The sequence below is a fragment of the Embiotoca jacksoni genome, unplaced genomic scaffold, assembly GCF_022577435.1.
Source record: "Embiotoca jacksoni isolate LCO1_2020_lvr unplaced genomic scaffold, fEmbJac1.0.p SCAF_3, whole genome shotgun sequence".
NCBI classification, from domain to species: Eukaryota; Metazoa; Chordata; class Actinopteri; family Embiotocidae; genus Embiotoca; species Embiotoca jacksoni.
The window spans coordinates 24,613,116-24,640,073 of record NW_027185381.1 but is presented as its reverse complement, the minus strand read 5'-3'; the positions used below and the strand labels follow the sequence as shown (position 1 = coordinate 24,640,073).

General features: G+C 43.7%; 1 protein-coding gene across 1 annotated transcript in view; it reads right to left on the bottom strand.

Moving 5' to 3' along the window:
- Positions 1-1,016: 1,016 nt before the first annotated feature.
- The window catches only part of galnt18a (UDP-N-acetyl-alpha-D-galactosamine:polypeptide N-acetylgalactosaminyltransferase 18a), a 117,176-nt gene continuing 91,234 nt past the window's right edge, over positions 1,017-26,958 (bottom strand). Inside the window, exons 10-11 of the mRNA XM_069162480.1 lie at positions 15,628-15,792; positions 1,017-5,744 (exon numbers count right to left, since the gene is read on the bottom strand). Of these exons, the coding sequence (XP_069018581.1) occupies positions 5,598-5,744; positions 15,628-15,792 (312 nt within the window). The 3' untranslated portion in view covers positions 1,017-5,597. The remainder of the gene's footprint in view (positions 5,745-15,627; positions 15,793-26,958) is intronic.

Below are 26,958 nucleotides of genomic sequence, written 5' to 3'. Positions count from 1 at the left end.
TCCGTGTTGTCGAACGAGGACATGAATCGTGAGACGTACTGCACGTGTGTGTGTGTGTGTGTGCGTGTGTGCGTGCGTGTGTGTGCGTGTGCGCGTCTATACGTGCAAAAGGCGGCTTTTGACGAGACGGTGGGACAGTAAACGGCGGCGTTACTGGGACTGATGAAAAAAAATAACACTGAAATATATGAAAGCCCCCTTTTCCCCACTGCTGGTACCGGCTCTGCTCGACTTCATTCCACTCGATTTCGGTACCGGGTAACTTTTCTTGATTTTGGTTCCCCCGAAACTGATGACGTCATCTTCGACGCGACACAGGCGCTCGCCGGATCCTTTCGCCGACGACCGAACAGAGGAACGTCCGCTCCTTCTCAGCCGAGCGCGCCGCGGGTTTTCCGGGTCGCCGTTAAACGAGTTACTTAAAACAAATTTGCAGCGGCCGTCGCAGCTCGGCTGGTTGACGGCGGCGCGTTTGTGCGAAGAGGTCTGATCCCGCCAAATCGCGACGATCCTCTCTGGCCAGTCGGTGTCAGCTCGGCCAGCTTCGAACCTCAGCGGAGGCGATACCAAAAATAAGTACCGGGTACTCGTCCACGACTTGGAACCCAACGAAAAAAAACCCCAAAAGAACCAAAACGGTTGAAACCCCAGCCGGTACCGGCGGTGGGGGAAAAAAAAAAAGTGAGGGCGTGATTGTCCGGAAGTCGAAGTTTCTTGAAGACATGATTGTTTGCTGGTTTTTTTTTTATTATTATTATTGTTGTAACCATGACAACCTAACCGGTCGGAAACCCAACGAAGGTGAAAAATACCCGCGTTGTTGTACACGGCGGCGTCGAGACAAACGACCCTGTATGTTCGTTCAGGTTGTCGCGTTAGCCGTCTGTATTCTATTTGCCAACGCGCAGTCGTTTCAGCACAGTAACCATCACACACGTTGACCAGCGACTCAATATTAGATCAAAAAAAAAGACCAAAAAAAAAACCAAACAAAAAACACACAGTTCACACAGGACGAGGTTTTCACATTATAATCTTTTACTGTCGGAACTTATAAATATCTGGTTTAGATACACTAATAAAATAGCTCGGACATTTTCATGACATGAATGTATAGTAACAGCCTCCCAAAAATTGAGATACTTTGAAAAATGTCAGGGTTTACACACCTGAGCCGCAAAAAAAAAAAAAAAAAAGAAAAAGAAGAAGAGAAGATCAACAGAAAGGTTTCGGTAACAGCAGCTACACGGTAGCCGAGAGAAAGACGCACAGTTCCAGTCCTCCACAAGTTACCGCCGTCTCCACCGCGTCATCGGCACTTCAGCTTACTTGATTGAAAATGAACACTTTTGAATACACAATAGCCGGATAAATAATTAAAACCCCAACCTGTTTTTTTTTGGGGACTGAATTATTGATGGATATTGTTGCGGGCTGGGGCTTTGAATATTTGGGAGATTGATTGCTAAGCGGTTCTATTTAATTGAGAGCTTTCATCGCAGCGGGTAACTTTTGGAGACCTGTAAATGCCGAGCAAATGATTTAGCAGTAGTGTACGCAAGTGTCCAATCGGCGAAAGACAAGTTTTACTCATAAATATATCCCGCACCCTCAACCTGTACATTTGTGCCACAATTCTGTGAAGGCAAAAGGGACGTTTTTAAAGAGGAATAATCAATTATTCATGCGAGGAAATTATTCTCCCTTTTGAGAGTATTTTCCCGACAAAATCTCTTCGATGGTGCCGACGTTGTCCCGTCGCATGTTTCCGACCGAGGCACAAATTACACTTCACAAACCAGATTCACATGTCTCATTGATTAATTGCATGTCTTTGGATGACAAATTCCTTCCAGGGTGTGAACTGAGCGAAGAAGAAGAGGAAAAAAAAAAAAGAAGTTTATTTGTCGGTGCAAAAAAAACCAAACAACAACAACAACAACCAAAAAAAAGAGTTTACCTGGTCGCAATTCACTTTGTTGAATTATTACCCATGATTCAGAGCTTTAAGGGAACAAAGCGTTTTACAGTGTAGAATAAAACAACAGGACACACGCGCACACACACACACACACACACACACACACACACACACGTGATTTCACTGGTTCCACTGCCGTAGGAAGGACTAGCAGACAAAAAAAAAAAAAAAAAATCATCCCTCCTCGGATGCTCGTGCGCGGTCAGATTCCATCTGTTACGGATGACATAACATCCATCTGGCGTGTTTAATCCAGGGCTTTTGTGTAATTTATGATCCGAGTTCATCATCTCATTCGGCATAATTCAGTCGCGATGTCCTACATTTCCCAGAATACCTTTAAACAGCCCACGCAGAGGGGTGTGGGGGAGGGAGGAGGGGAGGGGAGGGGAGGGAGGTTAAACCCCGTTGCAGCTGCGTAGGTGGTTTTCAGGTGCCGCCTCAGTCCGGGATGAACCTGCGCCGCCTCCGTAAAAAAAACAAAACCACACGAGATGATGGAGGATTCGTCGAAGTGTCACGGAGAGGTCGCCCCCTGGTGCATCGGAGCTGTCCTAAAACCTACATTTTGAGTTTTCCAACCATAAGGCTCCACTCAAACAACAACAACAACAGAGAAGTAAACACCAGTCGTGCGGGTCGTTTTCACGAGTTCTGCCGTTTATCGGACATTTCCAGTGCATTACAACTTTTTCGGCAATCTTTTTTGTTTTTGTTTGTTTTATTGACATTGCCGTGCTTTCGATTTATGAATCAGAACGGCTCCTCGGGTCTTCTGGCATCGCTCGTTCCAGAGTACATGAGACAAAAAGATTTGTAGAGTTGTTGTTTTTTTACGCAGCCTGAAGAAAAGAGAAAAGCCGAGAGTGTGTGTGTATCTTTCGATGTAACTTTAAAACTCATTACTGCAGCCTGGCTTTAGATTTGGAGGTTTTACATACATTCTTCATTTTATAAACACAATCAATTTTTCTTATATTCATGTTTTGAAATCTCGTATTCCCTCTTGTTGACTTTGTCGATGTCTTTTATCTATTGCAGGATTGATTTAATCTTTTTTTTTAAAAACATTTGACTGGTTCTTACATTTTCAACACTTCTCGTGTGCAATCTCCCCCAATTTTCTCTTTTCCTGCTCACATGACGTACTGTCCTGTCAGCATATGTATTTCAATTTAACTTTAAGTAAGTATATTTGTATGTCAGTTCCGTTATCTGAAATTTGTCCATCATATTGTGGGCAGTTGAACGGAGAGGTCGACCCGTAGTGACGATGTTCGGGCTTCTTTCAAGGACGAGTGGCACCAAGCACAGATTCAGGTACGTGAATGCATTTCTTGGTGGATGAGACTCAAGATTTTATGAAATTCAAAAGGAGTTCTTATGAAATATCTGCAGCTTCTGTGCTTTCATTTTGCACCCACACAGGCATTTTCACAATTCTTTTTTTTGTTTTTGCTTGATTGGACATCTTCTCAAGACTGTGTGGGAGTGCTGTCTAAATGTAAAGTGACATCTATACCTGCTATAGTAGGACAAGTGGAGCTTTGATTATTTCTAATATGTGCTGCTGGGCTTGATCCCATTAATTCTCACCACAGCTCCGACTTCCAATTTAATGTTGACCTCAGCGTGAAAAGAGGTCACGAGTGGCTGGAATCAAGTATTTATCACATCGGATTTTCATGAACAGAGTTTGAGGCAGTATTTCTCACATCTCTGCCCGTTCTGCTTCAATCTCAACTCTTTGAGTCTTCGCTGGGTCTTCGCTAACACTGAAGGATTATACATTTTTTGTTTAGAGATTGATCCTTGACTGTTAGTAGAGTTTAGTACCCTACGCTGCAGTTGCACATCTGGAAGCGTAGTGACAGCTTTGAAACAACAATTTTGGGAGATGAAGTGGGCTGAAAATATATATATGCCAAAGAGTGCAATACACCCGTCAGTCCACTAGAGGATGTCATGTCAGTTTCACGTTTTGCTGTGGCGGCTACGTGTCAAAAGTAAAGTGCCTTAGGTGAGAAACCACAAGGTTATGTTTAGTGTTTGGGTTGGTTTGGATAAAATGTGACAAATCTGGAACTTGTTTGTGTTTACCAGGACTACTTACCGCTTTCCAGGGTAAAAGTCCTACAATTGTTCCTACGATTGTACTTCGTCACATGACCTCCTTCTTTGACTCCAATTTGGCCCCAATATCTAATCAATGACGGGATTATTTTTAGATGGACCGCCAGAAAACTAATAAGGAAACACTTTAGCCAATTCCGCCACTATAACTTGTGGAAAAATGATAGTTGAATGGGAGTCTATGGAGCCTTTTTTTTTTTTTTTTTTTTTTGATCCAGCCCCTAGTGGTCCTCTGTGGTATTGCAATTTAAAGGACTTCCACATCAGCCTAATTTTTCAGACCCAGAAGCAACATTTGTTTTTATGTACAGTCTATGGACATGGTATCCTCAAGTGGACTGGTGTAGGTATGATGGGTTTGGTGGTCAATCCATAGTTTCTAAAGTAAAAGTAGTTCTACAGGGTAAACCCGCGACCTCAGGATTTCTAAAATCCAGACAAGAGTTCTGAAATCACAACGATCTTTCAGGCGTGCGTCGTCTTCTCCGGCACCAGCAGTTCCCGCATCACTTTCGCTCTTTTGCAAAGGTGTTACAAGAGATTGCAAAAAAGTCTCCAATCTCCTTTTCTGGATGAATCTCCTGCACTGTCTCTGAACCCCGCAAATATGGCGCCTGCCAGCGTGATCGACGGCTCCGGTTCTGATCCAATTAAATCCAAAGCACACTCTGAAACTTCTGAGGGACAGAGTTTTCTGTCACAATGCCAGTTGAAATCCCTCCGTGGTTACTCTCTATTGCACTTTCTGCCTTTTTTTTTCTTCTTTTTTTTTTGTGAAACTGAAAGAAATCTACAGCACCTTTCCTGCCTACACTCAGTGTGCGATGATGATAATAATTCAAAACCTGTCGTTCATATCATTTTTGTAATGGATTTTGCCCGATTTTTTTCTGCCACGGGCGCTGTCATTCTTATGTATCTGCACACGAGAACCAAGGTCACTCAATTTGTTATAGTGATTGTGCGATGAGACCGAGGGGAGTTATCTTAAAACTGCGAACGGGAACCCAAAATGCATTACGGACCTCATCCTGCAATAACCGAACCTGCTCACACGATTTCATGAGCCCGTCCCCCTGGACCAAGCGACGACATTTCTTATTTCGATTGCAGAGTGGGACGTTTTTAAGAGCTCCGGACTCCATCTGCGAGTGTCTCTCGTCCCGCGTCGTTGGTATAAAACGGTTATTAGGTTACCGGTGATCCGTGTCTTACTGAAGCACATTGTTTCCTGTGCGATATTCTCTGCAGTATTGAAACTCATTTTGTTGGACACTTAAGTTTGCTGCTTGGGTCATTATGTCTAACCGGACTCTTAATTCCTCTTTCGTGTACCGGAACTCTGCGACGGTCCGTCCTGGATCTGGGTCGTTTTTTTCGGACAGAGTTACTCGCTTGAACTTAACCTCGCTTACCAGGCTAGTCCGTCACAAAAAAAAAAAAAAAAAAGGTGTTCAGATTTGCCTGACCGGTGTTATTGAGCTCACTGCGGCAGGACAGTCAGTATGTTAGTGATGGTCCATTTCTGACCGGTGCAGTCCTGAATGGCCAGCTGGAAGCTGAACTCTGATTGTCTGCTCTCAACCAGCTCCAGACAGCGCTGAGAATCGATGTTCTGGATGAATCCACCCTGCAGAGAGAAACGACAAAGTTAAAAGAGGCAACAAGCTGTTTTCATCTAATGTATGGAGCCGGTGGAAGTACATCTGACAATAAAACTTCCCATACCGAACGGTTCAGTGATGAATACACGTACCGTTACAAACCTACTAAAACAGAGCGGTTACTGTAACAGTCAAACCAGGCACACCCACAAACGTACCTCTCTCAATAGGAGTCTATTGGAGCCACAGATTTATTGGAGCCAGCCCCCGGTGGTCCTCAGTGGTATTGCATCAGTCTATGGGACTTTTAACCAGAAGAGGTCATAAAATACTCTTCAGGCTGGTTTTCAAGTTAACACTGAAAATGTTTTATGAAAGATTTATGTTTGAGGTGTCCCAGAATTCAGTTCAATTTTGAATCTTTTGCAGTGTTACATAAACACGGTTTCAGACCTCGGTGACCAAAAAAAACCCAACAACCCTCAGTTTAGTTGAAACACTGTCGGCTACAGAGTCCTGACATGAAATGCAGACTTAAACATAAAAACGTCAGCTTACTCAAAGAGTAAATGACTTCATTTGAACGTAAATGCAACCATAAAAAGAAGCAGAAGTCCTCATAAGCGCACCATACTCAAAAGCACACCTTCAATTTCAACGGCAAGCCAGCAAGTCAGCATTTTCCATTAACTCCCAGTCACCTTTTTACCTAAACTTTGTGTTTCTGGATGTTTTAACAACATGCAGCCCACCAGCTGGTGGATGTGTGCTGTAAAAGATTATGAGCCGGTTTACAGCATAGCTGTCGGGCACAGCCAGTAGATATTTGACCTTGTGTTTGGAATTTCACAGCCTGTAATCACAAATTAAAACCAGTTTATTGCTTCAGGTCGAGGAGCGAGAGTCCAGACGGCAGCAGCTCCTCGGGTTCAACTCGGGTGAAGCGCATTTCTCATCAACTACACCAATTAATACATTTAGTGGGGGGAAAAAACGTATAATTTATTCAGGTCAGGAGTCATTCATGACTCGAGTAGACTTAAAAAAAAAAAAAACACGTTTGGCTTCTGTGTGTTTTTTTTTTTTTTAACGTAATAGTTCCTATGCGGGTGAAATGCATAATTTTTGCGATGTGATAAGATTGGTCGACAACATTTAAGACGAGCATCTCAAAGATCACCTCCCAGAGTTTAGAGTAGGAATTTCTTTAAATATGAAACTATCATTCACTTGGCCTCAATGAACTGATTAGAGTTCACCATGACCTCGTGTCCCTCTCATCCGTCCGTCCCGTTCTCGTAGACGCAATACCTCAAGAGTGCATTGAGGAAATGTCTCTGAACTCGGCAAAAAAAACACTCACTTGGTGTAACTCGTGAACTTGGTGGTCAGAGGTCAAAGTCACTGTCCCGTCACATTGGCCTGTGCTCGTGAATGCGTTACGTCCGGGAACGTCTGTCACAAATGTTCAATTTAACTCAACGATGAACTGATGACATTTTGGTGGTCAAAGGTCAAAGTTCAGGGTCACTACGCGTTCACATCTGTTTCCCGCCGTTATCTCAGCTACGCCGCGAGGAAATCTGCACAAATGTTGCACAAACACACATGTTCATGAATTGCATGTAAACCAGGCGGTAATTCCAGTTGGTAATCGATCGGTAGTTTCATACATTTTTTTTTTGAAGCATTCCTATAAACCCTCACTGTTTTAAGCATTTGCTGCTTTTTTCTTCTATTTTCTATCATTGTAAACTGAAAATCTTTGCACTGCTGGTCCGCCAGGACTAGTAATCTAAAAAAGACGTAAAAATGGGTTCCGATAAATTACGTTGGAGCTTATTCAGTAGTATTTTCTATTTATGATTGATCTATCGACTGAAATAACAACAAGCACATAAATTGATAATGACAACAACTGCTGGTTGTTCCCCTGATGACGGAACGCGTCTTCATTGTGCTGGTTTATCGGTTGTATAATGTTGCTCGGCCATCTTGAAATGTCTGCGAACAGACAGCTAATGAGATTTTCTGTATTCATTCTTTGGTGTCACAACAAATTAAGAAAGAAGCATTTCTTGAGTTTGAATGAATTCTGCCCTACTTATCTGATTCCTGCTCGCTCGGATTCGGAACACGTTTGATGTTCATTACTCAATGGGTATTGTATTATTTAATTCGCTGGTATTTAGATGTTTTGGCAGGACCGCTGACGCAATAGTTGTGCCAATAAGGCAGAAAACTGAAGTGAACTGATAAAAGGAGACAGAGGAAAGACTGAAATGCAGGAATACATTTGTACGGTATCTGTGGTGTCCACTGTGTGTGCGCAGACTGTTCCCAACAACGTCACTCTGAATAAGAGGCTTGCTTTCCTGTCATTGAATGTGAAGCTTCTACCTCTGCCCGTTTCTGCATGCGCGTTTGTGTGTATCTTAGTTTCTAGAACAACAGGCTGGCACCCAAAGTAGGTCCTTAGTTATTTGGCAAGAACAGTAATATGTTTTAATGAGCCTGAGCCCCGTGAGAGAGGAGACTAAACCCATTTGTGTCAAACATGCTGCGTGCTTTAGGATGGCTGCTTTGCTTTAAAATCAATATGCTTTACATCTTCCACAAATCACACACACACACACACACACACACACACACACACACACGCACACACACACACACACACACACCGAGGAGAACACGACAGCGTTTTGCCGTTTCTAAACCCGCTGAACCTCCCCGCTAACCCTGTATTCTGTTCTCAAGAGGGTTTGACTGCATTACAAACAATAAAAAAAAAAAAAAAAAAAAAAGAGAAAAGAAGCGGACCGGTGCACAGCAGCAGTGGAGAGCAGTCACGTTTCTCCTCAAAGCTTTCAGCTCGCCGAAGAAGATATCGATTCCCTCGTCTGCGAGCGCGGCTGCTGCCGCAGAGAGTACAGTTTGCCCACGTATCACCTGCCGACGTGGAGGCGGACCGTCGAGACGTGGGAGTAATACGCGCAATCTGCCGTACACGTGCGCGGTCGCAAGGCTATGCCGAGACGGGGAGGGAAAGTATCTCCGAGAGTCACGCGCCGGATTTACAGCAGTTCACCTCGCTTTACGGGACACTGATCCCAGGCTAATCGCCGTAATACCGGACCACGAGTTAAATCCTATTGGATTTTTAATGATGGACCGGTTGAACCTGGTTTTTTTTTTTTAAAGTTCAACACTTTTTAAGGGAGCACTTTCATTTAAGGCAGCTAGTACACGATACTTAAAAAAAAAAAAATCCAATGAAAAGATAAAGGATGCTCTTGAATGAGATATTTTTCGTGAGCTTATGATCTCTAAAGTGTGATTGCTTTATGGCTTATTCGCTGATGAGTCCTTTTCTGTTTTGACAAGTTGAATGTTAGATCCTAAATAAGGCATTAGGGAATAAGGATGGGCATTTCAAACAGGTCTACTACTCGAAATTCCCTCAAAACTATCTGATTTTTAATCGAACATTGGCCCTTAGGCTCGTCTGCTGCTGTATTTTTTTTTAATTTTTTTTGCTTGCATAATAAAAGACAAAAATACCTTCATGTACGCCCAGAAGGATGAAACGACTGCAAACGCAAATTTTCACACGACGAATTGGAGTCTGGTTTCGCACCAGGCTAGTATTTTACTGCACTGCGTAAAATACGCTGACCCTCCGCTGGTTGTTGTTTTGTTTTTTTTGGGCCGTCAGAAACCCGTTTGCGCTCTGCAATACCGGGTGTGACATTTCCAACTTTTACCTGGCCCGCTGCAGTTGAGCTGCTAATGGGACATTATACCAGTGAGAGTGGGTCTTGATAGCTCTTACTGTACACGGTGCTGCGGTGCACTGATCATTTCCTGCGGCTGAAAACCGGTCAATTGGCTTTCTCGAAGACCTGCGCGACCTTCTGAGTGACTTCCGACAAATGTGCTTACGGGGCCTGAGCTCTACCTCCGGACGTCCCAGAGAAGCGCGCCTCGGACTAAGTGTGCAGTGGCTGAGTCGGTGTTTACCCAGAAATGCACACCGTCACTCCCGTAATCATTTAAACGCATACATATAAACGCAGGCAAATATTTGGCAATTCTCCAACACCTTGTCCTCAATCTTGCAAGCGAGCCCCCCCCCCCCCCCCCCCCCCCCCCCCCCCACCCCGCGCTTGTCATTCTGCAGAGTGCAGAGTTGGGCCGCACTATTGATTCCCTGCTATTAAGGCGGGAACACTAGTTAATCAGTCGGTCAGACAGCCAGCCGGCCAGAAAGCCATCAGACAGTCGAGTCGGGGCGGGCGGCCGGGTGCAGGCGAGTCAAGCCATCTGTCAGCCGAGACGCTCAATCATGGAGTCGTTCACCTCGAAGGATGTGGTGAGTAAAAAGCACCCTCGCGAAAGACAAAGAGCGGAAAATGATAGAGAGCCGAGCGTGAAGCGCTTCTGTAATTCATTCATTCATTCGTTCATTCGTTCAAAAAAACAAAACAAAAAAAAAACAACGACAACCCAAACCTCAAGATTCTTTTCATGCTGAAATAAAAACCTGTTTCTTTTTCACAAAGCAAATAATCCTTTCCCTTCCTAAACTGGGCCATCATGGATTTCCTCTGTTTGCCATAATTAAATTCTGGGTGACACATCTACAGTTTTGCATCAACAGATAACTACAAAGAAGCACACAACCCCCCTACTGATATTCACTGGGATTAAAGCCGAGTTCACAAGCTTCAAAGTGCTCTGTAGCCTTTATTATCAACTTCATTATTAAAAGTTTTTATAATCTTAAAGAAAAAAAAAAGAAAAGAAAGAGGCCCGCCCCCCTCCCCCCATTGTGTTGAACCAGCTCCCAGCCTCGGCTCAGGAGGCAGATATCATCTCTATCTTAAAGACAAAGTTTAAAACATATATTCTCGATAAAGCTTACGAGTAGCTGAAAGCTCAAAGGATTTAGAGATCTGACTCGATGTGATTGGAAACCCGACGATACTACGTCCCGCCCACCGGCAGCCCTGTCAATCAAACAGACACGCCCCCAAAGCTATTGCTACTTGAGGCTTCCAGAGCCTATTTAGTTGGAGCCCGCCCCTAGTGGCCTTCGGTGGTATTGCACTTTAAGGCAATTTTGCATCAGCCTCATCTTTCAGACCCGGAAATTAGGTCCACTTTTATGTACAGTCTGTGGTTGAAATAGAGGACCTTCGTTGCCACGGTTACATTGATAAACAACACGGTTAAAGTTCCTGTGTTGAAGTCCAACGCTTTGTCGGTTCATCCACCCACCCAAACCTCCCTCCGTTGGTTCATCATCTGAATTTCACAGTATGGGGAATTTGAAAAAGAACTGCGTCAAAATAAAACAAATTAAACAAAACAAATAAATATAAAATAAAATGCAAATTGTGTAATTGTTGTTATATTTCTCTTATTGACTTTAAAGATACACAGTGAAGACACACTACGAGTTGCGTACTGTTGAGCTCTGACAAACGGTAACTCACAAGGTTGAAGAGATTCTCGAGTTGGAAATGTGTAGGTTTATTCTGCAGAAAATGCAGTAGTAAGAATTTTAACTTCAAAGATTTAAACAAACAAAGCAACTCGCAAAGCAGTAAAAGAAGAAAAAAAAAAAACAGTTTAAATATTTAAACACAGAAAGGTTCTTTCATGTAACAGTGCACGAGCACAAAGTAATATTTGCAGTCTGCAAACATGTCAAAAACAGCTTTCTAATTAAAAGTTTCTGAAACGCTATTGACTGAAGCCGCAGCTGTATTTGTTGTGGGGTGCAAAGAAAAACACGAGCCGCTGTTTGCAGGGTTCACAGTCTCTTGGAAAAGAACCTGCTCATCTGGGAGAAGTTATAAATTACTGATTGTAATGAATTGAACGCGATCCGACATCAGTGAGACTTCACGAAGATCTTTTAGAAACGGCGTTGAGTGAATAGCAGGAATCCTGCACTCGAAATCCAAGATTATCTGAAAGATATACGGCAAAAAAAAAAAATTTCAAATATGGAGCAGTGCACGCTACATCGAATAACCGTGACGGCTCCATTTTTTGGAGGGGTGTGTGGGGGGGGGTATTTTTAGAGCTGCATTCACTTCTCGGTTTGGATTCATATAGTACACGGTGATCAATACTAAGAGCCGCTGTTTCTTTTGATGCGTCGGCTTTGATTGCATCTGAAAGCGAACCGTTCTCACTCAGGAAGCTCTCGGGGGGGACAGAGGGAGGAGGGAGGGAGGAGGGGGGGGGGGGAGGGGGGGCGCCTCCAGATAAGCTCCCAGCTTCGCTCTTCTATTGTGCCGGAGAATCTAATGAACGGTGACAATTGCAGCCGTCGTTTTTACAAAATGAAACTTTTTATTTTTTTAAATTTTTTTAATACCTTGAGGTAAGTGCAACAAAATAAAAAAGCTGACAAAAGAAAATTCAACTTTTGTCACAAACAATAGCCTCGCTGTACGGAAGGGGGGGAAAAAAAAAAAAAAAAAAAAAAAGATGCCGTCACTGTCGGGCGGGTTTCTTTTCTTTCCCTCGGTCCGTCTTGCACTCTGTCTCTTCTCTCTATTGAATGCTGTTTCCTCGGGGTCAAGCACAGTGCAATATTGTAAAAGATCTGCTTAATAATTCACAAATACTGACTGCCCGACGCTCATGAAACGCCGCCCCCTCCCTCTTCTCCATCGCTCCTCTTTTCTTTTTTTTCCAGCCCTCCCAACCGCCTCCGTTCTTTCCTTTTTGTCCTCTCATCTTTCCCTGCTCGTCTGTTTCTTTCTTCTCTCCTCCTCTGCCTACATTTTTCGACATGACTCCACCTGTATGTTCTTTACGCCTCCTCCTGCTCCCTCTCCATCTATTGCTAAGCAGGGAAGACTTCTAACTTTAAAAGAAAAAAAAGAATCCATAGAGATCTTCAATATACACTACTTTACAGTCTAAAGATCAGAAACCCAAAACCCCCCAAAACACGTGCACGTGCGGTTACGTAGTCAATAATTAATCTCTCTTCATAATTCAGTTCTGTTTTTTTGTTTTGTTTTGACTATTTATGTTGGTTGTCTGGCTAACAACGGCGTCCGAGGACCAAACCACAGATTCTCTATTTCTGCTGCCGTACGAGTGGCATAAACACAATTACTTCTTTGGCATTAAATCAATTCTGAAACCAGATTCTTGATTAAATCAGAAACATAATTGTCGGGGTCAGTGCGGGAGCTAATCTGAATCAGTGTCCGCCCCGGGGCTGGTGCAGGGTTGACGGTAACGGGCTACCGGCCGCTGGGCGTGGAAATGACGCGATACGCGGTCGTGTGGCGACGCACGTGGCGGGACGGCGTTTCTACGACGGATCTCGTGAATCGTGGACGAGAGGAATTGGCGATCTTTAAATGATTTGGTTTGTTAAATAATCTTTCACTGAACTCTGTTCATCTGCAGAATGTAAAACACTGTCTGCGTGAAGTACTTTCTATGAAACGACTGATTAAGTAACCGTGTATGTGAAAGGTGTCGCTCCGGGTTACGAACCCAAAGAGAGCTTTCATCACACTTTGTAGTATCGCTGAGCTCAATGGAGGTTTTTTTTTCTTTTTTCCCTGTTGTAGCTCAAAGTTTAGTTGTTTTTTTTCTGAGCTGTCATTACAGTCAAAGCGTGTGATACACGTGTCAGTCCACTAGAGGGTACCGTGTCAGGGTCACGTTTTGCCTCGCCTGGGTATGAAAACTTACGCATGTGTGACCGGGATAGAAGAAGGAAATTTAAGGTGGTTGGATGGAACAAACACAGGAGTTTATTTTCTTACCCGGAAGATCGAAGTTTGAGGTCATGAGGGAGCAAAAATCACGTGAATAAACTGCTTACGTAAGATATTTAATGCGAGTAATGCACATTAAGTAACTTTTGCAATGTACAAAACGTTACTTCTGTAAAATTACTTAATTTAAATCCGATCCATTATCTTGTTGTCGCCCCGATGAAGTCGTTTTTGTGCTTAAACCTAATCAAACTGTAACTGTGGCGCATTTAAGCTAATCCACGATCTTTTCCGAAACCGAACCGTGTCGTTTTTGTGATCTGAAGCCAAGATAACATGACACCCTCTGGTGGACTCATGGGCGTATTGCACGCTGTGGTTCGACACTTGGTTGATCGTTAACTTCATTTCCAGCTGCTTTTCTTGAAAAGGCTTTAAAAACATAACTTGTCAGCATCAAAAGGTCGACAGACTGAATATAAAAAAACAAAACAAAACAAAAATCCTTTTTCATCTTAAGAGCTACAAGGACACAGAATAGCAGGCTTATATTCATCATGGAACAAGATCTGTGACCGCTGAATGTGCAAATTAACAAACGTTTGCAAGCGAGTGGACCAAGTTCTGTGAGCTCGTTCTTCTAGCGCCGAGTAGTCAACAAATATCCCAACATACAGCTTTGATAAATAGTTTTGCGTCCTTATTTTGGCTTCAGTTAAAGACACTGTTTTTAATGATGTACATACACAATAGTTGCATTCAGGGACGCACTCTTCCAACGCAGCAAATACATCCGATATAGTTTTTTGGTTTTTCATCATAAATGAATCTGTGTTTTACCCTCAAAACATTAGATGGGATCATTTCTGTAATTGGAACAGATCAAAAAGGAAGTTTCAATAGAGACATTCATTATCCAGTAATGTCTTTATTTTATTGTTATGGAAATTTAAAACATTCTGCGACTGAGAAATTGAATTTCAATCGCATCCGGCAAATATACTGTTTTATCTCTTACCTCTCATCTTAATGAGGTAACTACTGGCGCAAAATACTGATTTGACTCATCACGAGTGAAGGAAACGTTGAATTTAACGTTTTTCATTTCAATCTTTCTCCTTCCTTTTTTTTTTTTTTTTTTAACCTTTCGTACATCTAACATTTCATCTGCTCTACCAGAAAGCTCGTAGGGGTTCAATCTCGGGGCCTTATTTGACTTCTCCGTTAAACTTTTAACGAAGAAAATGGAGCCGCTTCCTGCTCCCCCCCCCCCCCCCCCCCCTGGGGATGTGCCTAATGGGTTTCCTCTCTTTGACTTCTGACATAAGTTGGAAGTGAGATTTTCTGAATCTGGCTGATGCTAATTAGAAGCGGATTCCCCTGCCAGTGTGCCCAGTAGCTACAGATACGGAGGCAACTGGGGAGCTGAAGGGATGGAGAGACGGTTATTGTTCTCTGAGGACTCTGGGACGAGGAAGGGCCCGAATGATGCTTCAGTAAGCCTCTTATTTGGTCTGATGTTTGGGACAAAAAAAAAAAAAAAAAAAATACAGTACACGCACACACACACAAAAAAAAAAGCTTCCAAATGCACACAGAGACCAGAGACGCCTCGGGCTCGAACACCAGCAGTTTCGTCTTTATACTAATTATCCAGCTCCCTCTACTTATCTGTCACATTTTAAGACAACATTCGAAAGTGTGAAGATTAAGAAAAAAAGCTTGTTAGTAGGCTTGTTAAAAAGGTAGAAACTGTGAATGTGCGAAAGCTCATTAAACGAGCGGCGTGGATGTGCTTTTTTATACTTTTTTTTTTTTTTTAAAGGAAATACTGGAAGAATGATCTGTGTTATGACCGAACCAGGAGAGGGAATCCTTTAAGACTCAAAACAAAGTGGAGTGGAGGTAAAAAAAAAAAAAACTAAAAAAAAAAAAAGACATGAAGTTTTTATAGTCCAGCAGACAAAACCAGCAGGAAACTGAAGGTACATACGGAATACAAACGAGCAAACGGATGATATCAAAGGCTGCAAACATCAACAGAGGATCTGAAAACACGTGCACGGCTGGCAAGTTTCTAACGTCTGGCTGCAGTCGTAAAATGTGCAACTCGGCTTCTTTTATTTTGTGTGCGTCTGAAACTCACCTGGCTGAACGTCCAGGTGAGCTTCATGTGCTTGGTGGCCGCGTAGCTGCACTCCAGCAGCCGCGGTCGGCTGTTCACGTCCACCAGACACTTGTTGTCGTCGTCGTCGATCGTCGGGCTCAGCACCCCCAGGTGAAGCTGCTGGGAGCTGGTGTAGTATACGTTCTGCGAAGGGAGGGAGAAGGGGAGGCGGGGTGGTGGACGGACAAGGCTTTTAAAAGGACCAAGAATCAAGGTTCACATACGGATTTCTCTGCAATGTTATTTTCCTTTAATATATATTTCTACCCGGTTACGTCTCAACAACATCAAGCATTCAAAAGGACGCCCGATTTATCCACTCAGTTATTGTAATATTACAGTAAATGTATAACTATCAGCGACCTCGCACGCAATTCACTTTATCCCATTTTCCACTTGCAGTATGAAGCATGAAGCACCCCGTCATTCGGTTAATGGAGCGTGTTTTGAAAAAAAAAAAAAAAGTATTTTCCGCTCACGCTTTTATGTTTCTATAAGCTTGTAATTTCCAACATTTGTAACACAGACGCATCTTTTCCTGTGCGGCCTCGACATTGCCGTCAGTGTTTAATACGTGTCGTCCGTCCCATTTATATCCACGAGGAGAGAATAGAAAAACCGATTCGTATGAAGTTCAACACCTCGAGGACAAAAAAAAAAAAAGCTTCCACAAAAACTGATAATAATTTTACATGATAAATATACTAAATATACAGTTACCAGCATGTATAATAAATACCATAGTTAAATAAGGACAAATTGTGAAAGTGTGCAAATCCTTAAAAACCTAAAGCGTTATTTTAAAGCCGGTCTATCTGTTGCTTCATCGTGTGCACATCAGATGTTCTGAAGGAAGTGCTAAAAAGTTTGATGGCCGCCGGCGGGAATGACGTCCTGCGGCGCATCTGGTCGTAAGTCAGAGTGCTTCTGACCAGCAAATGAACCTTCATTAAGTTACAGATATATTTTTCAGGAGAGACCCAAGAACAAAACAATGTATATACTGTCAGATACTTGCGGAGCACTTTAATTAGGAAATGTATACAGTATGGACCCGGTATCACGGCAAAGTCGTGAAAGAGACACGCCGGCCCGCCGCGGAAACATGCGAGATAGTCACGCTTGGCGCTGTTTAGGCGTGACAGTTACACGCTTCTGTGTAGTGTTTGCGGTTACACACGGTTTTTAGGTGAGGAGAAATAATTGCCGTTCCGTTTTGGAAACCAAAAAAAAACACAACTCAAGACAAACATGGTCACCTTCTGGATTCAAACCTCGTCTTCCCGAATGGCCTTCGCACCCGGCGTCACTGCGTCCTCTTGTGGGACCCCGGTAACGTGATCCAGGTCACATGACAGTTACGCGCGTGTAAGTTTCACGCTTTCAAAACGTGTAACTTTCAAACTCAGGCCCCCCGAACTCACTGTCCCGTTCACGAAACCAGTTTGAGCCGTTATCATTTTGTTTTCGAGCCTTCAGAAGACGGTAAACTGCGGCCACACGGGGATCCACTCGGTCGGCAACAACACTCAAGACAGCGCTGTGGAACTGATTGCTATTACGACCCCAAGTAGTGCCAGGACAACATCCTCACGCTGTTACACAACCAGCAGCAGTCCGGGCTGTTGACCGAAGGCAGTTTGGAGTATTAATGCTGTTGATGCCGAATTTCTGGAGTCGAACATCCGCAGCCTCAGCAGAACTGGAAGTTTACTGCACTCCGGTGATGATACCGAGCCAGGACCACTCACGCCTTTCTCCTCTTCTCTCCTGTCACACTTCTTTTTTTTTTTTTTTTCTTTCTGAAGTTATATCGTCTCACTTTAAAGTGCTGATTGCGTGATTGCTCAATTTCAACATCCAAACTGTTTTCTTTAAACAATCTCCAACGAGTATCTCGGGGAAACAGACATCTTTTTTTTCCTGATTAGCAGAGTTCTGTCCTCTCTTCAAAATATACGGCACTAAAACTAAGACTGCAGCGGTAATAATGCAGTTCTGCTTCAAGTGTATATTCACAGAGGGTTTCTACGATTAGCAATTAGCTGCAGGGAGTCCTGTAAGTAGGCTAATTTTTGAATGCTAAATGTATTGTTTCTTGTGGGGTTTTTTTTTTCCTCACCTGCAAAATTTGCCAGGTCTTTAAACAACATTTCTTCTTTTAATGTTGCGAGAAATAAAAGAGGCCACTTGTTAATGTTCTAATTAAGAAGAAAAGAAAAGAAGAAACGAAGAGGAAATGTTCAGTGGAAAGACATTAAGGAGGGAGAAGAGAGGTCAGTGAGGAAAACAAACCCCAAAAAAAGTCCATCCTGGCAAAAAAAATACTAACGGCGCAAATTTTGCATACCTGGAGAAAAGTAAAAAAAAAAACATAAGGACATGGTAATGAATGCAAATGTTGGCCCAGTTTTGAAGCCTGCAAAACACACCTTTAAGTAGCTTGAAGAACTTCACACCATCAAGTGAGACATGCGTTTTATTCTGAGTTTTGACAGAACAGAAAAAGATGAGACGGGGGGGGGGGGGGGGAATCACAGACTACCTGACGTGAGCAAAGCAAATGAGAAGGATCAAGGTGAAACATGAAAACCAAACAAGCCAGGAAAAAAAAAAAAGAAAAAGTTGAGATCAAGGAACGACGGCAGAGTAAAGCACAGAAACTCGGAACAAACGGAAAAACTCCGGCTGAGTGCTTCGACTCCGAGTGTGTGTGTGTGTGTGTGTGTGTGTGTGTGCGTGTGTGTGTGTGTGTGTGTGTGTGTGTGTGTGTGTGTGTGTGTGTGTGTGTGTGTGTGCGTGCGAGAGCTCCGAGCAGGTAATTGATGGGGATGATGACCGCCTTGCAGGAACAGGACATTTTCTAGATAGGAGTCATTATTAACACTGAACCAGCCACAGAGATCTTAAGTTGCCGTTAAAAACAAAAACAAAAACAACAACAACAACAACAAAACTGATTTGTTCCTCCGTGAACATACACGCTCCAAAAAAAAAAAGAAAGAAGAGCGATTAGACCTGCATCCGTCAATAGATTGACGCTCATCTTCCAACAGAGGGCTTAATGCCGTCTCCTCTCCCGTCGCGGCTACTTAAAAAACACTAATAGAAGGATTAGCACGGCGCCGCGGTCGACAGGTAACGATCTCTCTCCTGACAGACGTACGTATTGACGAGCGCGGACGGAAGGAAAAAGCTCGTAGAGCTCGGTGGATTTTCTGGTGTTTTAATGTCCACCCCTTTTTCTTTTCTTTTTTTTTTTTTTAGCAGAAGACATTGCGATCTGGGCAAAAAGCTTTGTGCAGCGTTATCAAAAATCTGATCTAATCCTCGCAGGCAAAACTCGTTCACGGTGAATGTATTGTACAGAACCAGGCAGACGAGTGTATGAATTGTGCCACATGTCGAGAGGAGTGTTTCAACAGAGGGCCACGGGGGACTCCGAGCCGCAGCTTTTATGTCGGATTCAAAGAGTTTCCCCGAGTTCAAAAGACCCCGAGAGGCCTTCGACACATCTTAAGGACGACGTATGGACAAGTTGGGTGTTTATAAACGCACGTGAATGTGCGGCAGGAGGTTGAAATGGCATTTCGATATTTATTCTGCGCAAAATTTGGCCTGAGGATGGTGTTTTGTTAAAAAGGTCAGTTCAGGTTTCACCAAAACAGTAAAATAATAACGCAGAAAATCAGGCGGTTGTTGTTTTTCCTCGCGAATGCCTCAAAACGTTTCGTGCAGTACCGCCTATGGCCACTACGGGGCCGGCTCAATAAAAAACCGGGGCTCCAGTTGACTCCCATTCGTGAAGCGTCAACTTCTCATGAAGTCGATTTTTTTTTTGTCCTTTGCTAAATTCCCTCGTTCTCATCAGTTTCCCGGTGGTCCCTCTAAAAATTAAATCCATCATTAATTAGATATTCAACTTCAAAGAGAGGTTTCCGACGTGGGTGGGCGGAGCATTAGTGTCGTCAAGGCGACGACGGCCGAAATGCCAGACCGGAGGCTTCGAAAACAAACTAATGGGACGTCGCGGTATGTTGCCACTCGGCTGTCACGCTGTCCAGCCGATAGGGATCTCAGAGGACATTAGAGGATATTAAAAAACATTAGAAATCACTCTCTTGAGACGACGGGTCTTTTTGGACCCGTTTGTCCTGGTAGAGATGTTATTCATCCCTCTCCCCCCCCTCCCCGCTTACGAGTTGCATCCCCCCCCCGATCCTCATTGCATATGGATTCAGAGGTCGGTTATGTAACCCTGCCGCATTCACAATCGAGGTTACACAATTTGCAACTGTCAGTTTTTGGCCTCGGAAACGGAGGCGTATAAAGAAGAGAGAGAGAAAAAAAAAAAAAAAAAAAAGGGCACCAATACTATGTTGATCTAATCCCCCCGGGTTTGGTTTGCAATGCATCACTTAGATAGTGAAGCATTTATTCTAACTTTCTACTGCATTTTTATTCCACACCGGCTCAGTTTTTGGCCGCGATTAGAGTCTGGAAACCCCCGTTTGCTTGAAGGTTTCGCACGGCGGACCAATCAGCGGACCGGTGGGCGTGGCTGAGCGCGACGACAAAGTTCCAACGATGGTGTAAGTAGTGGAGTTAGAAAATATCAATTCATCAAAGCCGAAGCACGAGCAACGTCTAACATTAAAAAAAAAAAAAAAGCCTGCGACGGCAACGGCGTTGCATTACGCTTACATCCAGGGGAGGGGCTCCATTTTGCGAGTTTTGCTGATTGGTTAAAGGCAACCTCCAATAGTGGTCAATTTAACCGCGAAGACTACGAATGAAACGCCGAGAAACGACCCCCCCCCCCTCCACCGCACGGATCGTAGCCAAAACCGGACATTCCCAAAGTTTGTTTGAGGTAACACCACTTTTATTATTTATTTATTATTCAACCGTAAACTAACTCCTCTTTAACCCTCCCGTTGTCCTCGGGTCAAAATGACCCGCAGCTGTGTTCAACCAAGTTCTGTTTTATTTTCATATTTTTTGGGGGATCATTGGTGACGAGGAGGCTGTGAGGGTTTCTTTAAAGAGTGATGACCGATGAGCCCAAAAAAATATAAAAATATAGAAATAAAATAGAACTCGGTTGAACACAGCAGCGGGTCATTTTAACCCGAGGACAACACGAGGGTTAAAAAGAATTCAGAACATGATAAACCATTGTAAAAAAAAAAATAATAATAATAAAAAAATCACCATTAAACTAAAAAGCGTCACACGCAAAATGAACTCTCTTCCGTCCATCTTATAATTTGGTCTCCCGGAGATGATGACACAGTTGACAAGGCCGACATATTTACCAACCGAGCGTCTTCTCTCCGTGCGAGAGCGACTTTTCTTCTATCTGAGGCTCCTGTTGAGCTTATTACCAACAGAGAGAGATGCGGTTGGACAGCCTAATCACTGGTGTTTCTCTCAGCCATCTGCTGCGGTGCTGAGGAGACAAAACACACACACACACACACACACACGCACACACACACACACACAACAACAACAACACACACACACAACAACAGCTGCAAAGTTGTCTCAGAACATAATGAAGAGGTTTATCTGGACGAGCGGAGCAGAAAGATGGAGGGGGGAGCAGACGATGAGGTTAACTATAGAAAAGCTGTCATTCATAGATACAGATAACAAATTGACGTTCTTGTTTCTACCACTGGAAAGCACACGCACACGCACACACACACACACACACACGCGCGCACACGCACACGCAGGCGGGGAAAGCTCATTTCGGTATCGTACACCGATCAGATTGGTCCCAGTTTTAATAGGCTTACAGACACAGTCATTTTGAAAATGGATTACTTCAGCGCAACGACAACCATTACAATATCTCCATTTTATAACCACCGCCTGTTAATGACCCAAAAAAAAAAAAAAAAAATTAAGCGCCGGGCTTTCTCTATTTTCCGCTGCTCGTGACGCCTTCTGCATTATTAAGACAAAAAAAAAAAAGATTTTTAAAAAGGCAAGAGCTGAGTGGAAATTCCCTCTTTGGATTGAGATTGTTGTGTGAAGGAAGGATGGTGCTCGAGCCCCAGCGGGAGGTTGTGAATGACTGTTTGGGTTTTTTTCGCCTCCCTGCTGATGGAGACGCAGACAAAACGCACTCTCGCACATCAATTTTGGCAAAGGTTAAAAGTTTTCAAAGTCCAGTAATTGGGTTTCTCTGACGCACACACACACACACACACACACACACACACACACACACACACACACACACACACACACAGTTTGTCAAAAGTTTTGAGGGTCGGATAATTAGTTTGAGTTTTCTTTGTACCAAACAGAGACTCCCTGGTGAAATAACTCGATCTTAAATCATGAATACACAACCGAACATTCCAGAAATCATAAATCGGTTTCTTCTAAAGTCCCTTTAAAGTAAAAGCGAGTCACTGTTGGAGTAAAGATTTTTCTCTTTCCTAAGTGTGTTTCGAAAGTGTAAACTTTGATTTAATACTGAGCAGCGACTCGGATTTCTTTTCATAAGTGGCTGTTTTATTTTTTTCCCCCCCCGTCCTTTACAATCATCAATTTCTGCTACAAGACTTCCCGTAGCTCGTTCACTTCCGCCTGAACTTACAAGTTCAATATCCTGGTTTATTTTCACTGCGTGGACACCCCCCTCCCCTCCCCACCCCCCCCGCCCCCACCCAAGTAAACGCACTTGCTATTCTTACGAGCACTCCTCTTCACAAACATTTATTCCAAGGCTGTAGCGGCATATCAGCGTGAAACATCTCAACAGCAAAGTCAAGTCCTCATGAAAAAGGTGAAGAGCGGTCGGTGTCCTCACAACGATAGGAATTCTAGACACACACACACACACACACACACACACACACACACACACACACACACACACACACACACCTGAATGCTGCCCTGCTAAACAGCCTCAAAAGGTCTAATTTTCAGACTTTATTGATCCAGCCGCAAACCAATCTTCTCAGCAAGGCCACAACAACAGAGGCGCAGATCAGATTTCTATCAACCGCTTAATTTCTAACTATTCTGTCGAATGAATATTGTCACCTGCACCGCCGCCGTTTTCCCTGAATTAGCCTCCGATTGAACGGCCACATTAACCGTCTACGTTTTTCCGAATGTGATGAAGAGACCGGTTTCCCGCTCGGAAACAATCGATGTTCGTGCAGCCACGAGGCAAAAAAACAAACAAACAAAACAACAAATGAAAGTTTCCTCTAGACAGGTGATTACCAAACCGTGGTGTGCGTACCAGCAGTGTTACACGGCAAAAAAAAAAAAAGGCATTTTAATCTTCTTTTTATTGCAGAAAAACAGTTATTTCATACCCACATTACATTAGAGTGATGTAAGAGTTAGTTGTTAATCATCTAAATATATAAAAAAAAAAAATCTGATTTGAATGTGCTTGGCCATTTAAGTCGCATCACATCCAACGTGGCATAAACCCAAAATTAGCTCGACGCAGTCGGACTCGCTGGCGATAACAGTGGGTTTCATTTAGAAACTCCTCTTCCTGCTAACTTTGAGTGATTTTTTTTTTGTGTCTCTGATGAACAAATATATTCTTTGATTGTACAAAGCCAGCCTTATGTTGTTGTTATTTAGTCTTTCTGAGGCTGTTGCGTTGTTAAATTTTTTTTTTAAATTGTCGCTATCTGCCGTGGGAAGCGGTACTTTGGGAAATTTTGTTTGGCACGTGGTCTGAAACGGTTCAGAACCTCTTTCCGACCCATTTTCCACATTCAGAATTACCACTATTTGCTGGGAACAGACACGCTGAATGTAGATTTTGTATAGGATATTGTGTTTTCTACTTGTTGATGACATGCTGCATATTGACAGCTATGAGACATGACGGTTAGTAAGAATAATGCTGCTAAACTGTACCACAAAAGTCTGCTCTGTTTTTGAAAAACCGGCCACTAAAGCGAGATAATAAGCTCGAAGCGCAGTACAGCTTAATATCTGATAGCACGGACACAGGACACGCTTCGAATAAAATGATGTTCACACTTGACCCGAGGTGTTTGCTGAAGTTGGAGATCGGGCCGTGCCCGTGCACAGTCAGGGACAAACGTTACAGCTGCTGAGGAAACGACGAGTCATAAACAGGAGAGTTTGTTTTTTCTAAAACACGGTAGACTGATGACCTCGTGCGTATTCTGCTGGAGGGGGAACGTTTAGTCATTTGAATAATGTTTCCACCCCTTTGAGGTTTCCTGTTTGCGGGTCGCAACATTTGTCTACGGACAAGTTGAGCGTCTCTGAAGGTCGCTGATTGGGGTTAAGGGATCATTTTTGGTTTCAGGTAAGGGAAAGGAAATGTCGACAGACAAGCGCATTTTGGGTTCGTCGGAGAGTGTTGGACGAAGCGGGAGACGGGACAGACGGTGACGCACCGGGCCGCTTTGGTGACGAGGGAGCCGAACTGAAAGGGAAAAAAGTTTTCCATTTCCATTCATTTGAGCTCCGTGTCGACCCTCATCTGCGGTCATAAGCTTTGGGTAGCGACTGAAAGAACGAGATGCAAGTAGCTGAAAGGAGTTTCCTCTAAAGGGTTGCCGGGCTCGGCTTTAGAGGTAAGGGAAGGAGCTCCAACATCTGAAGGGTGTCTCCCGGGTGCCCTTCCACTAAAGGGTTTCTGATAATGTCCAACCGGTAGGAGGACCCCCGGGCCAACCCAGAGTATCTGGAGGGGTTGTACATCTCATCTGGCCTGGGAACGGCCCGGAAGGCGCGCTCAAAGGATCTGTAGATTTATGAGCCGTCAGAACTCCAGCTGTTACCCATCGGTCGTTCAAGTGTGTCGCCTCGCGTATTTATTTCCTCAGTCGTGAGGTGTGTGCGCTCCTTCCGGACTTCAAAAGACCAAAAAAAAAAGAAAAAAAGAAAAAAGAAAAAGCATTTCATATGAATAAAGGATAAAGAATGAACAAAGTGTTAAAGGCGTGATGACGGAAGACCGGAGGAAAATCTGAGTCTATAAAATCCCACCTGCTGCTTTTCCGCTCGGCGTCCTCGGGCATCTTTTCGGCATTAAGAGATCAACACAGAAGCCTTTTGAGCGAACATGGGGGTCGGATCGGCGTCAGCCGGAGCTGGGGTTAAGTCACCGAGGCCTGGAATTTCATTAGGTGAACGCGAGGAGTGGCAGCCTATGCACGGAAGTGTCCGAAAATATCCATTAACATGAAAGATTGTGGATTTATCCATTATAAAATAACATTCTCTAATCCCTCTGCGATTACTGCTGCAGGTAGCGGATAGGTAATGACTTCCATTTCATTTTTATGTGCAGCCCGATGTATGTATATGCACCTGTGATTTAAAATGTCTGGAGTCTATGACGTGATTAGTTCTTTGCTGATTTTCCTTTCACTGTGGAAAAATGTAATGATATTCTGCTGCTATCTTGACTTCTCCCAGCAAAGCCCCTAAATACTCCTGTTATCTGAAGACGTGCTGCAGCGCGGTGGGTAAATTATGGCTTCGCTGTGTGTCATTTTATGTTTGGGGCGAGCTGAAATCCCTCCAGAGATTCGTGCGAACAGATCGTCTTCGGACTCGCTCTGCCTCGAGCGCCCGAAAATACGCGAAATATCAGCTCGGTAACGACTAACTGGAGAAGCACAAGCTCAGAGGATGCTTATGTCCTGAAAATGTGAAGTGGTGTAAAAAAAAACAAAAAAAAAACAGCCACTAAGATTTGAACGCGCTAACATCATATACACCGTCGGCCAGATGCATCCCCAGAGGAGGGGAATGAATATCGGCCTCCGGGCTTCACTTTGGGCAGCGCAGACTGGGACTCGAGGGACGGTCTGCGCTGCCGGAGGCCGAATACATTTCCCTGTCATCTGGCCTCGGTTTTGTCGGAGGCAAAATACACGTTACGATTGGGGGGGGGGGGGACTTCTTAAAAAAAAAAAAAAAGTCTCAAGCTGTCGAGCTTCACGCCCAAAATTTGAGCAAAACTAGCAGCGTCGAGCTTTTCGTTGTGAAGAGAATAAGCTCGGGAGCCCTTCGCGGCAGCCTCGCCCATCTTTATTACAGACAGGAAGGGAGATAGAAAGGTACTAACGCAACACAGTTCTTTTTTTTTTATTCCTTTTTTTCTCCTTTACCAGCACCTGCTGATTATGCCCGTCTCCAGGAGGGAGAATATATGGAAAGCAGAAAGACAGGAGAGACGGAGAAATGCAAACACAGCAGTTTGTAGCAGCTGATGCCGTATTACCGAACATGACCCAGAAGGAAAGTTGGATGTTTCCGACGCCGAGGCGCCGGTCAAAGCTATTAACTTTACAGACAATGGAGGCTCGGCTCGGAGCGTCGTAAAAAAAAAAAATAAGAAAAAAAACCTCCTCTGGATGCCGGGGCCCCACTACATAGAAGAGTCTAGTTCTGATTATGCCAGCCTCTTTATATAACGCTGACAGTTGAATATGAATTTTTAATTTTGTCAAGCTCCAGAGCACTTCAAAGCGGCAAATTTTTTTTTTTCAAAACTGGAAATACACAGTCACACTCTCTGGTTTTTAAATTGTTTTTCTCCAATCTCCCATTAGGAGGGCAATAAGTGCAGCTTTTACTGGCCCTTAGAGTTAAATGACCTTAAATCTGCAGCGAGCTGATAGAGTTGTTGATTGGCCGGCGGTGACTCATGCATTGAGCTTTTCAGATATTTCAGCTGCTAAAGGCAAAAAAAACAAAAAAAAAACAACTTCCCTCTCCGATTAAAGTGACAAAGCAGCCGTATTATAGCGTGGTGATATATTAGCCTTTTTGCGACCATTTCGCTCTAGATCTACGCTCTAATTAAGCAACCTAACCATTACGCAAATACAGGCCTTCGTAGCTCAGAATTACCGATGGCCCCTATATGCAGCGTCACCGCAGTCATAAAACTGCTCCACTTTATTAACTCTAACAAACAGTGTAATTTCCTCTCGGCTTTACGGTGTTTAAAGGAGCTGTAATCAAGATTCTACACAGTCGAGGGATCAAATTACAATGTGTGACGGGAAAGCAGCCGATATAACTCCACACGGCATTTTGGCATCTTTTAGCTCGTTGTTTTTGGTTTTCTGTTCCACAACTCTGCTCTCATCAAATGTTTTTTTTTTTGTGGCAGTAACCAACAAAAAAAAAGTTCTGATGAACAGACTGTGCGGACCAATCAACAGACTCGCTGGTGAACACAATCGAGCATTTAATAGCTGAAGAGCCGCAAAAACATAACGGTAATATGTGATCGTGATGTTTTCCAGTTTGTTGGGGTGG